General features: G+C 37.2%; 1 protein-coding gene across 7 annotated transcripts in view; it reads left to right on the top strand.

Annotated features, from left to right (window-relative positions):
• Window positions 1–5,856: 5,856 nt before the first annotated feature.
• The window catches only part of CFAP70 (cilia and flagella associated protein 70), a 108,700-nt gene continuing 100,714 nt past the window's right edge, over window positions 5,857–13,842 (top strand). For 2 of the 7 annotated variants that reach the window (XM_032312520.1, XM_032312521.1), the window contains exons 1-3: window positions 5,857–6,095; window positions 7,685–7,787; window positions 8,757–8,943. In XM_032312520.1, coding sequence (XP_032168411.1) covers window positions 7,725–7,787; window positions 8,757–8,943 — 250 coding nt within the window. In that variant the 5' untranslated portion in view covers window positions 5,857–6,095; window positions 7,685–7,724. Of the gene's footprint in view, window positions 6,096–7,684; window positions 7,788–8,756; window positions 8,944–13,842 lie in introns of those variants that run through there. The other 5 variants (XM_032312518.1, XM_032312517.1, XM_032312522.1 and 2 more) reach the window with 5 other exon arrangements.

The raw sequence follows: 13,842 nt of genomic DNA, 5'->3' as shown, positions 1-13,842 counted from the left end.
GGCTCAATTAGTGAATGAAGCTTATAGTATCTCTGGGAAAATTGGGTCCTAGCTCCTTGGAGTAGTTCAGGAGCTCACTCAGTGGTATAGCAGGATGATTACAAAACCCATTGGCTTATCCCCACTACCGTGCAATTACTAATTGAGTATACTGAGCATTATAATAGGTAGTCAGGAGAAATACCAAGAAAGATTTGTAATATACTGGGGATTCTAAACAAAAATTAAGATACAAAAAACCCTGTAAATGTTAGGTAAGTTCTGTTGAGGATGAGAACCCTATTCTATGTATGAAGCTCCCCAGCACAAAGCAGAAATTTAATACAGAATTGGTGAGTGAGTGTACTAAGAATTGAGAAGAACAGTAAATATCAATTGTAGTTCAATGAATATTGTTTTTGTGTAAATACCAAGGGGTATATAAGGTGGTATAAGATACAACCTTATTCTAAGGGAGATAGACCTCTCTCTGTACAGTTGTGAAGGCAAGATACCCGGGTAGAAGGATAATGAGTTAAGGTGTATGTTAATTACTTTGAAATAGTTTCATTGAAAAAGTTCAGTTTTGATGTAGATGTTGAAAAAGTAACAGTGATTGAATTTGGTAAATACGAGAAGGGGGGTAAGGTATTAAGGAAAGAAAAGATAGGAGCAATATATTTTTAAACTTGCTGAAAATTGAGATATAATTTATATACCATTCACCATTTTAAAGTGTACACTTCAGTGGTTTTTAGCATATTCACAAATTTGTGCAGTCATCACCATAATCAATTTTGAACACTTTCATCATCTAAAAAGAAACTTGAGACCTACCAGTAGTCACTCCTCATTCCCTCTCCTCCTGTCCAGCCCTTGGCAATCACCAGCTCACTTTGTTTATATGGATTTGCCTATTTTGGGCTTTTCATATGAATGGAATCATTCAGTATGTGGCCCTTTGTGTCTGGCTTCTTTCAGTTAGCATACTGTTTTTAAGGTTCATCTGCTTGTAGTGTGGGTAAATATTTCATTCTGTTTCATGGCCGAATAATCCACTGTAAGGACATTTTTTTTTTTTTTTTTTTTTTTGGTCCATGCATCAGTTGATGGACATTTGGGTTGTTTTCACCTTTTGAGTCTTATGAATAATGCAGCTGTGAACATTTATGTACAAATTTTTGTGTGGACATGTGTTTTCAGTTCTCTTGGCTTTAGAACTAGGAGTGGAATTGCTGGATCACATAGTATCTTTATGTTTAACTTTTTGGAGATCTGCCAAAATGTTTTCCAAAACAGCTGCACCATTTTACAGTCCTACCAGCAGTGAACCCACCTTCCAATTTCTCTTTGTCTTAACCCAACACTATCATTATCTGTCTAATTATAGCCATCCTAGTGGATGTGAAGTGACCTCCCCTTGTGGCTTTGATGTGCATTTCCATAATGACTATTTTCTTGTGCTTATTGGCCATTTGGATTATCATCTTTGGAAAAATGGCTTCTAATACTTTGTCCATTTTTTTTAATACTTTGCCCATTTTAAAATTGTTGAGGTGTAAGGGTTATTTATATATTCTGTAGGGTAGAAACTTACATGATTTTGTACTCTGTTCTTTTATGAAATGGTCAGTTTAGGTGCAGCCACTAGAGGAGACTGAGGAGAGGCTCAGGAAAACTATTATATTCAAAAATCCTGGAGACAAGAGGCACTGCCACATACAGGGCCATAGACGAAAGACACCAGGGTGGTCAGGAGGCGGAGGGGAATGCTTAGACCATGACTTTTATTGGGGTTTCTGGAAAGGGGTAGCAGGACAGGGTAAACAGGTAAGTATTGGCTAGTTGGAGTAATTTTGTAGCATTTGGGCTACATGAGTGATCTTTTAATGTCCTCATACCTGGCCACGGGATAATGAAGGCAGAGAAAAATTGCCCCCTGGGGTGAGGGCCTGATTATAGAAGGTATGGCTCTGGCTTGGTTGGTTTGCATATCAAAGCCATGCTCCTTGCTGGAACTTTTGCCAGCTCAATGAATGGGTTTACCTGGGAGGAGGTAGTCTCTTCCTAATCTGAAGTTTTTTAAGATGGAAAAACAATACACCAAAAATTATATATCCACTCAATATAGATTTACAAATATTTTTCTCCTGTGCTGTGGATAGCCTTTTTACTCTTTTTCTTTTTTTAACTTTTTTTTTTTTTAAAGTAATCTACACCCAACATGGGGTTCAAACTCACAACCCCAAGATCAAGAGTTGCATCCTCCACCAACTGAGCCAGCCAGGTGCCCCTTTTTTACGTTCTTGATGGTGTCCTTTGATGCACAAAAGTTTGAAATTCTGATGAAGTCCAATTTTTTCTTCTTTGGTCACTTGTGCTTTCACTGTCTAATGAAACCATTGTCTAATGAAAGGGTAACATGATTTACCCATATTGTCTTCTAACATTTTTATGGTTTTAGTTCTTATATTTAGGTCTTTGACATTTTTAGTTCATTTTTACATATGGTGAGATAGATGTCCAACTTCTTTCTTTTGGATTTGGATATATGGTTTTCCAACCATCATTTGTTGAAAAGACTATATTCTGCCCCGTTGAGTGGTCCAAGCACTCTTGCCAGAAATCACTGTCCATAAACAGTTTTATTTCTGAGTTCTCAATTCCATTCCATTTGTCTATACATTTATCCTTATGCCTTGATTAAGCTGTACTTAATTACTTGATAAAGTAACTTTGTAGTAAGTTAGAAATTGGGAAGTGTGAGTCCTCCAACTATGTTCTTTTCAATATTGTTTGCCATTCTGGCTCTCTTGAATTTCCATATGAATTTTAAAATCAGCTTTGTCAATTTCTGCAAAAAAAAAAATCTGGGATGTTGATTGCTTTGACTAAATCAATTTGAGGGTGAGCAATACATTTGATTGTATTATTGGATGCTATCAGAAATAAATTGACTGGAAATTACATATTAGCTATTTAGAAATGAGTCTCTTGGAGTAATGAGAAAAGAGTTATTGGGATATGAGTCATTTAGTGGAGGTCTTTGAAACCAAAACTAAAGAGTTAAATATTAACAGCTTTTTTTGGCCTCCAAACTTGTTTGTATATGTAGATGATTAAATTCTGATTCTCAGTACTATTGTATTTTCTGTAGCACTGAAGAGCGTCTTTTCCATGTTTCCTTAGGAAGTTGAGATTTTAAACCAGTCAAAAAAATTTTTTTGAATGCCTTTCCTTGTAAGGACTAAGGAAATTGAGAGTGGCCACTGTTAAGCATTCCAGGAGAATGAAAGAACTAGAACAAAAGGGTTTGCCCTCAGGCGCTCTACACTATCATTTTTTATTGACAGTGATTAATTATGTTTAAGGAAGTGACACCTGTACTTAACTTTCATGCCTAGGTATCATGAGTGATCCAGTTCCCTAGTGAAGACTTAATAAGCCTCACTTATTACATAAAGTATTTCATGCGCAGGGTAGGATGGCTAGCTCAATGCAAATTCATTCATAGCCCTCACCTGGGAAGAAATCCAGAGAGAAATGCCTTACTTAATAGTTCCATAGGTCTAATTTTTTTTTTATTATAACACCACAACCTTTAAGAGATCTTTTCTTAATTTTTATAATTTTAATGTTTACAGCAGAAATAAAATTTATTTTTAAAATTTGGCTCTGGTAATTCTATATCTTCAGATGTTTCCATGGAGAGTGGTATGTGTCTGTGTGTATTGAAATAATTGTAAATGTACAGAAAAGTTGCCAAAACAGTGCAAAGAATTTCAATGTCACTTTCACCCAGGTTCTCATATAGTTAACATTTTATTGCTTAATTGCTCACTGTGTGTGTATGCATGCGTGCATGCATATATGCATATATTCTTTATTATTAGTCTTTTTCTAGACATTTTGAGGGTCGACAGAGGAAACTACAGATGTGATATTCCATGATTCCTAAACACTCTTGCATATTTTCTGAACAGGGACAGTCTCCTACATAAAAGCAAACCTTCCATATCAGAAAAGCAATTTTGGTAAACTACCATTAAATCCACTGAGGCAGTACAAATTTTGCTCACTGTCCCAATAGTGTCTCTCTTCTTTTCTGGACCAAAATACTATCCAGGAATACATTTTGCCTTTAGCTGTCATGTATCTTCATGTCCTTCATATCCAAAAGTCCTTTAATTTGGAACAGTTCCACATCTTTTATGTCTTTGACAGTTTTGGTTTTTTTTTTTTTTTTAAAGATTTTATTTATTTATTTGACAGGCAGAGATCACAAGTAGGCAGAGAGGTGGAAGCAGGCTCCCTGCTGAGCAGAGAGCCCGATGCTGCGGGGCTCGATCCGAGGACCCTGGGATCATGACCTGAGCCGAAAGCAGTGGCTTAACCCACTGAGCCACCCAGGTGCCCCTATGTCTTTGACAGTTTTAAAAAGTACAACACATACTTTCAATAGGGTGGCCTACAGCCTAGTCCCTCTGATGGTAGGAATACCACAAAATGATGCTTTATTTTTCCCAGTGAGTCTCAACAGGAGGCATGTAATGTAGACTCCTCCCAACCCTGGTGGTTAACTTAATCACATGATCTTGTTGGTTTCTTCATTTCACCATTTCTTCTTTGTAACTGATTAGTATTCCAAAATCATGCCAATACCATCTTCTCCTCAAACCGCCTCCCACCAACTTTAGCATCCACTGGAGACTCCTACCTGAATCATCCACTTCTATGGTGGGTGTCAAATGGTAATTCTCTATTCCCATTATTTCCTCTGCCTTATTGGATTGGAATTGTTAGTTTTCCTTTCTCTTTCCTTATATCAATGTGAACCTGTAGATTCCTATTTTACTCAATGGATTGTAATCCATTATCAGTTTATTTTGATGCCCACATTGTCTCTGATTTGGCCAGTGGGAATCTCTTTAAGCTGGCTCTTAACATTGCAACATTTGCAGATATGTATATTGCTAAAGTTCATCCATGTAGTAGCTGTAGTTAATTTAGACTGCTGTGTAATATGCTATTTGTGACTATAGATCAGCTTATTCACTCTTCCATTGAGGGGCACTTGGATTGTTTCCATGTTTTTGCTACTGTATTTTACTGTTCCAGAACTCTACTGTTGAGTTTGAAATGTATTAAAATTTGGGATTAATATCATATACTTCAAGTCTGTTTATTGTATGTTGTATAAGTATTGAGCACTAGAAGTGTTTTGCAACAGTTTTGACTGTTTTGCAAACTCACCAACAGTATATCAAACGCTCACTTTTAAATTTTTTTTTCTTCCAAGTTTTTATTTAAATTCCAGTTAACAGTGTAATGTTAGTGTCAGGTTTAGGATTTAGTGATTAATCACATGCAGTGCTCAATCCAAAATGTGTACTTCTTAATACCCATCACCATAACCTATCTCTCTCCTCCACCTCCCCGCCCCACTCCCATCCAGCAACCTTCAGTGTGTTTTTCTACAGTTAAGAGTCTGTTTTATGGTTTGCTTTTGTTTAATACCCTATGTTCATCTTTTACGTTTCTTAAATTCCATATATGACTGAAATCATAGGGTATTTATCTTTGACTTATTTCATTTAGCATAGAGGATCACTGAAAATACTGTTAACCTGCATTTTTCATGGAGAAAGACTTAAATGACCGGTTTTCAAAAATCCCGGTTTACGTAGGGATACTGAAAGAAAAGGGTCGAGAAAACAAAATCGAAACTTGGAAAACTTTAGGCGTATGCCAAGGCAAAGTTGTACCTTGGACGAAGTGACTCGGGGAGGGAGGCTGTCGCTCAAGCGCTGTTTCCAGAGCGCAGGCGCAGAAACCTCCCAACAGCCGTTGCCTTCCCCGAAAACTTTATCGCGAGTCTTGTGATAAACTTGTGGTGATTGCCGGAACTAAATTCTCGCGAGAGGTAATTAGTAGTTGCCATAGTTGCGCGTAAATACATTTGCGGCCGCCTCAGGTTAGACAGCTGTATCACTCCCCAGAAAACCCTCTACTTCCGGCCTCTCTACCGTGGTCCTGTGGCCACACCCCGTTCTCTCAGTCTCTTCAGCTGCAGCCGGTTGGAAACGCAAGGCCGCCTCCGAACACAGGGCACTCTGGTATGGACCTAAACACCCCCCACCTGGCTTGGCGCGGAAGCTACTGCCAACCTCTCAGGTCTCCCATTTGAAGCCGGGCTTAAACCCCCCTTCCGCTTTGCCCCAGATACCACGCAGTAGGTCCACACTGCACCTCTGTCCCCAGATGACACGCCGTCCATCCTGTCCTTCATCAAACCTGTTTCTGATGTGACTGTTCTCTTGCATTTTCTTTTGTTTTTAAAAATTTTGTTTTTAATCTGTGCACTCAACGTGGGTCTCGAACTCACAACCGGGAAAGCAACAGTCTCATGCTCCACCAGCTGAACCAGCTAGGTGCCCCTCCCTTGCATTTTCTTAGGAGTAACATGGCAAGAAATGAATGCCTCTTGGGGGCAACAGGAGCCGCCGCCCCTATCCCCCCCACCCCCAGCCTGACTGCCCTGACCGTTAGTAACCAGCCAGATTTCTTGCATTCATTACACAATAAATATGCTGCTAAGACAAGGGTTAGTGCCGGGCACTCAGGGACTGTAAATGTGAGTGAGAGATTACTTGTCCTGGAGAAACTGTGCATTCAGGAAAAGCAGTGCACATTAATAACACCATATGTGCCTACATCATAGATTAAGCAGTTTTACTATTTTAGTGGATATTCACACCAAATGTGAAACATGAGAAGTTTATATTATTTTTATTACAGAAGGTCAAACCGAGGCTCATAGAAATTAGACTTTTGTCCAGGGTCAGGCTAGTGAAGGTCTAATTCATGTGGTAGTATTGAAAAGGAAAGGGGAGTAATGTAAAAGATCATTTCTAATGTGAATTTGATAAAAAAAAAAAATTGTCAGGGTCACTTAGGCCCAGAATGAGCCTGGAGACAGGGTGTTGTACAGTGATCTGAGGTATTTGGATGACTGAAAGAGGGAGTACCTGAGAAGAGGTAGAATAAAGCCTGGGGACAGCAAAGTATTGCCTTCTTTTTTATACCACCAGTCCTAGATAGATGTAGCATAGTGTGTCCTCAGTAAACGTTTGAATTGCCATAAGTTCCATTTTGAATTGAGGCAGAAAATATTTCTTAAATATATCTAATTTATTGTTGAAATTGTGTCATTAATGTTGTAAAATAATTAGACAATATCTCTGACTTAATAAGATATATGTCAGAACTTTTGGTGGTGGACTAACCATTATTCTTTGTGGTTGTTTCTTTCCTGTTATATTTTTGTAAAAGTGAGAGATTAACCTTTGAGGGGAGCGCTTTGTACGTTAATAAAAGAAGCCTATCAAAGAATACCATGAAAGATGGAGGCTGGGGTTGGGAAGTAAGGGAGATGGCATTCCTACCCTCTTTTTCTTGGAATGATTTGTGCTTGATGAGTTAATTATATGTGTAAAGATCATGTTAGCACTAACTGATGGAATCCTTCTTATGACCAGCTCTGTAAAGCACTATTTAGCAGCAAAGTTTGGAAAGGGTACAAAAAAAGTGCTGGACTAGCTATGGCATTTTCCTAGGTTCTCCCTAGTATTGGTTATGTATTGTAATGTGGGTACTTCTGCAGCTATGGTACTTGAGGGGACAGCTTGATTCATTGTATTTACAGAGACCAAAGAAGACCAGAGGGACTTTGCCCAAGTGCTGCTATGGAACAGGTGTCATCAACAGGCAGACCTGTGCAGATCACAGTGACAGATGGATATGACTTGGTAAATTTATTTTTGGAAATTAGAGAAGTTCTTAGTTTATTCATTTTTCTTGAAAGTATATTTGCCTTTGAGTTCAGGTTTCCCTGTCAAACATCTGTCTGCAGGTTGCCTGAAGATGTATTGGAAGCACCAACAGGAAGAATGCTTTTGCACCCTCCTATAACACCAGACCTGCTGGTCTTAACATTGCAGTGGCATTTCTTTCTCAGTTTTCCTTTTTGTTAGACTATATAATCAGAAGTTCACATCACTATGTGTGTAAAATACCTGGGAATTTGAGTACTACATTTAATGGGCGAAACAAGAAGTGATTTTTGTTTTTTAGACAGCGGGTCTTTTCTTCTGAAAAAGATCTGAATTCTTCCAGAGTTTCTTTTGTGATTAATTTCACTTGGTTAATTTAAATAATAAAACTACAATATGATGTAGCTTAAAAATTACAGGAATAATGAAATGGCAAAGTATTTATTCACTGTTATGAAGTAAAATAGCTCATTCCAAAACAGGATGTAATGAATGATCTCTATTTGTTTTAAAAGGTTATATAAGAGATGTATCTATAAGTGTATGTGTGTATTTTTACACACACATATATATATATTCATAGGGAAGACTAGAAAATATATTCTAAAATGTTACTGGTGCTTGCATGTTAGAGTGAGATTATAGGTAATTTGTTTTCCTGTGTGCTTTTCTTACTATTTACAATGTTTCACAATATACTTTTATAATCATATAAACATGAAAGTTATTTTTAAAAACTCCCTACATAATAGCATTTAAATAGAATTTTACAGTTATCTACAACTAGTTTTGTTTAATGACTTTCTACCTATCCCTTTTCTATTTGTGATATAGCTTGTTAGGAAAACATGGAAAATGCTATTTAGTTCAAGCCAAAATGATTTGCCAGATATGTAGGAAAATTCTCTATATGAGTATAATTGTAAAGTCTCTTTCTGTCAACAGAAAGGTTTTAAAGGAGATACTCCAGTTACTTTTATTCGTGCAGAATTCAATCAAGTGATTTTGGGAGACTCTGCAAAAGTTACAGTTTCTCCAGAAGGAACTGCAAAATACAACTTCACGAGCAGTTTTGAATACAGTCCTGAAGGAGGAATTACTTTAGATGACCTTGCCCACAAACCTGTGTTCTGTAAGTCCTTGTGGTACTAAAGGTATTAATTATGTTGAGTATGTTATAAGGATATTCTGAGATATTTAGTAGCTGTTTGGGAGGACAAATGAACACAGCTTACTTTTCCACCTGGGAATAACATGGTATGGTTTCAGTCCTACCTGCTTTTAGCATCGGTCTTCATGGCCTGCTAATTTTAATCAGTTTGTATCAAAGCCCTTTTGACATTTGACTGAAATTTGCAGCCCTTATCTCCTAAGCTGGGTTGGGAGCTTTTCCTAAATATTCCTATATCTAGGGTTGCCAGATTTAGGGGGAAAAAAAGTAAGAAATGTATATACTAAAAAATTATTCATTGGTTATCTGAAATTCAGATTTAACTGGGCATCTTGTATTTTGCTTGGCAACCCTGTCTGTAATTCTGTATACAGTACTTCTGTACACTTTTTATTGAAATTCAGGTCTGTATTTTATTTCAGAATTTCTAGTGCCTAGAAATATCTGGGACATAAAAGGTCTCAAAAAGTGTTTGCTCAATGAATGAATGAACTTTTACAGTTTCTAAGAACACAGTATTATCTCTGACAAACTTTGTTCTTACACCTATATACTAGTCTAAGGCTTTTGTTTTAATCTATACTCTTAATTTTTGTTTTGTTATTTTTTTAGTGACACATCTCCTCTGGCACCTGCCAAAAACCAGATTCCAAGATCCCAGACCCAGAGAAGTGGGTCCTGGGAATCATACAGTATTCTAGAGCATTGCATTCTAAACTTTTTTTTTCATAAAAGTCACCTGAGACTCTGGGAGAAAATAGTCCTCAGAGCCCTACCCTAGACTACTAAATTCATGATTGCCAGGGAAGGATCCTGGGGGGAAGCTGCATGTAGGAACAAGTCTCTGGTGACTGCTGGGAAGCACTACTCCAGAAAAGTGATTTATACCTCTGGCCTACTTGGTAATCAGTCACCCATGGAGGCCTCCATCTGATCCACACTATCTGATCACTCTCTTCTACTTCTTTCGTCTTTGCTTTGTGCCTCTCTGTCACTCCCAACCCCAAATAAGGGGAGTCAATGTCCTAATTGCCTTCCTCCCTGACATTTTAGTTTGGAAAGGCAGAAGAGGAGCATTGTTTTAAACGTGTCATTGAACCCATGAGAAAGAGAGGGCCAGCTTTTTGTTCCAGAAGCAAAGCAGAAACTGAAACCCGCAGCTCTTGAACAATTGGTATTGGTGTGTGGTGGTGTGGGGGGAAAGGGCATTACTCCAGAATCTAGGGGCTTAGGTTTTAGACAAGCTAAGGGGCTAGGTTTTAGACAATCTAGGGGCTTAGGTCTTAGACAAACAGAGAACTTGGGCTGCTATAGATGGGAGTTGAGACTGAGACCAATCCCTTTACCACAAGCCAAGACTCTCAAAAAGAATGGACTAGAAAAGAAAAAAAATCCATGCCCCGTCATATGTATCTAGCCATTGAATAGATGAAAAAAGTCTTTCCTAATAAGTAATAATGATAGGGTTATGCCAATCATTAAATAACATATATTTTCTTAATACACACAAGGAACATTTATACAATAGAAACTGACCAAATACTAGACAATAAAAGAAGTCCTGCCATATAACAAAGAAGCAATGGCACACACACTTAGTTTTCTGATCTAAATACAAGTCAGCAAAATTAGAAACCTGTAACAAAAACATAAAAAAAAGAATCCATTTGGAAATTTTAAGGCACACTTATGTCGATTCATGGGACAAAGAAAAAAATCATAAGAAAAACTATAAAGCATTTAGAATCAAACAATAGTAAAACACCAAATATCAAACTTGTGGGGAAAAGCTAAAGTAATACTTAGAAATACATTTATGTTCTCAAGTGCAGTCATTAGCAATCAAAAAGGATTTAAAATAAAACCTCTGGGGGGAGCCTGGGTTGCTCAGTCCGTTAAGGATCCAACCTTTGATCTCAGCTTAGGTCTTGATCTCAGGGCCACGAGTTCAAGCCCCATGTCTGGCTCTATGCTGGGCGTGGAGCCTACTTTAAAAAAATTAATAAAGTAGAATCTCTGGATATATATACGTTCCCCTATTCCTTTCACTAAGTACAACTGCAAACCTCAGGCTTTTTATGTAAAACAAACATGAGGAACTCTGAAAAGTGGAAAGAAGAAGGAAACATGAGACATGAGGAATGACGTATGGTGAGCTGCCTGGGTTTTATTTTTGCCTTGTATATCCCAGACTTGATGCTGAAGAAACCAGCAACCTGGAAACATGAATGAGTGCAGACCAAAAAAAAAAAAGAAAGAAAGAAAAAAGAGAGAGAGAGACCTCTACTCTAACCAAAGACCAGAAAATGGGCAGCCTTGCAAGACAAGAAACTCAGTAACTACTCTGCACCAGCCAGACACCACAAACAAAAAAATGTGACCCCACTCAAAATCAAGCAGAATGGAGGACTTAGACTTGTATTCTTGCAAAGCTGAAATTAGGGCCCCAGCTGGGTGGTGGTCAAGAATACCAGATGGAAGACAGGGCTTCTGTGCTGTCTGGTCATGAACCCTCTCTCTTACCATCAGGTTTTAATGGAGACCACATGGGGAGCCTGGATTTCTGCCCCAGTCTGGCAGTAACAAGATGCCATCTACTGTCCACCGGAGTGGTATCAGAGGAAGCCTAAAGTAGGGTTGAGACTCACCTAGTGGTACTGAGTCTACACCCACTGTGCTATCACTGGAAAAGAAGTGAGGAACCAGACTCTCACTCCTTGTCATCAGTAATGAGGAACTGTCTCCCCGCCCCCCTAGGTATCAATAGAGGCTAAGTGGAGTTAATAGTGGGGGACAATGGGGAAATCCCCCTCTCCTTCCTCTGTTGGAGCAGTGTTAAAAAAAAAAAAATCCAGCTAAAACAGATGGTTTAAGGTCCAGAGTTTCATAACATACAAAAAGTCCAAGATTACATGAAAATCACTCATCATACCAAGAACCTGAAGATATCAAACTGAATTTTATTTTCTTTGACTATATTAGCATTTTATTTAAATTTTTTTATTATACTCAGTTAGCCAACATATAGTACACCATTAGTTTTTTATGTAGTGTTCAATGATTCATTGCAAACTGGATTTTAAAAGAAAATCAGTAGATGCTAACTAACACTAAGATAACATATGAGAATTCTTAGACAAAGATTTTTAAAAGATTTTTAAAATAATGGATCAGTGAACAATTGAAGACATGCAAAATAGACTCAGCAGAGAAATTGAAGGTCTTAGAAACAGAAGATAATGGAAATTTTAGATCAGAAAAATACAATACCTCTTAAAAAAAGCTCAGCAAATGGTCTCAACAGCAGAATGGAGGAGACAGGAAAGGATCAGTGAATTGGAAGATAGAACAACAGCAATACCCAATCTGAATAATATAAAAGAAATAGACTAAGGAAAAAAATGTGAACAAAGTCTCAGAGGCCTGTAGTACTATGACAAAAGATCTATTGGTGTCATCAGAGTCTCAGGAGAAGAAGGGAGGGGCTAAAACAATATTCAAAGAAGTGAAAGCCTAAAAACTCACCAAATTTGGCAAGAGACATACACCTACAGATTCAAAAGCTGATCAAACTCCCAGTAGGATAACCCAAAGAAATCCATATTAAGAAACATCATAATTAAACTTCTAAAAACTGAAGACAGAACAAAATCTGAAAGCAAAGGAAAACATTTAGAATGTTATCAGTTTGTCATCAGAAACCATGGAGGTCCAAAGGGAATGGCATAGTATTTTCAAGGTGATAAAAAGAACTGTCACCCAGAATCCAATACCTGGAGAAAAGATGCGAAGGGGAAATTAAGACATTCTCATATTAAAGAAAACAAAGTCTGAAAGAATACCCTGAAAGAATGACGGAAGGAATTTTTCCCAACAGAACAGAAATAATAAAGAACCTAGTAACACCAGGAGGGAAGAAAGAGTGTGGAAAATAAAAATTGGGGTGAATAAAGTAAGTTTTCCTTCCCTTTGAGTTTTCTGAATTGTGTTTGATGCTTGAAAAAAGGTATAACACTGTCTGATGCAGTTCTACAGGAATATTGAAAAAACATTTTAGGCAGTTATAAACAGGAAAGGTAAAGGCACATAAAGGGAGGTAGTTTCGGTACTTCAACTACTGAAATGATGACACCTGTAATAGGCTGTAATAAGTAATGTATATAAAATGCAGTACCTAGAGCAATAACTAAAAAAGGTATACAAATAGATACTCTTAAAAGTATTATAGATATATTAAAGATATAATATGTATTATCTATATAATATATATGGATATTATATAGATACTATATATTATCTATATAGTATCTATATAATATAGATGTATTATAGATATATTAAAATGGAATTCTCAAGAATGTTCTTGCAGTCCACAGGAAAGCAGAAGACAATTGAAAAAGAGAGGACAAACAACCCCAGCAGACTTAAACGCTAACATATTAACAATTACATTAAATATAACAAGAGACAAGAGGTTGCAGAATAGTTAAAAAAAACACACACACAACCTAACTATATGCTGTCTACAAGAAGCTCGAAATATAACTCTGTATTCAGCTATGTAAAAGAATAGAGGGATAGAGAAAGATACATTTGTACACATTCATCAAATAAGTGGAAGTGACTGTATTAGCATCAGATAAAATAGATTAGGCAAAAAAAATAACCAGAGACAAAGAAGTTCATTATGTAATGATAAAAGAGACAACCCATCAAGAAGACATAGTAATACTAAATATATACATGCACCAAACAACAGCTGCAAAATATGTGAAGCAAAACTGATTAAACTGAAAGAGTGAATAGACAAATCCACAATTATAGTTGGGGACATAAACACCCCTCTTTCAATTTGTAGAA

Source organism: Mustela erminea, chromosome 14 (assembly GCF_009829155.1).
Source record: "Mustela erminea isolate mMusErm1 chromosome 14, mMusErm1.Pri, whole genome shotgun sequence".
NCBI classification, from domain to species: domain Eukaryota; kingdom Metazoa; phylum Chordata; class Mammalia; order Carnivora; family Mustelidae; genus Mustela; species Mustela erminea.
The sequence above is the reverse complement of the archived record's forward strand: the minus strand, read 5'-3'. Positions and strand labels throughout refer to the sequence as shown.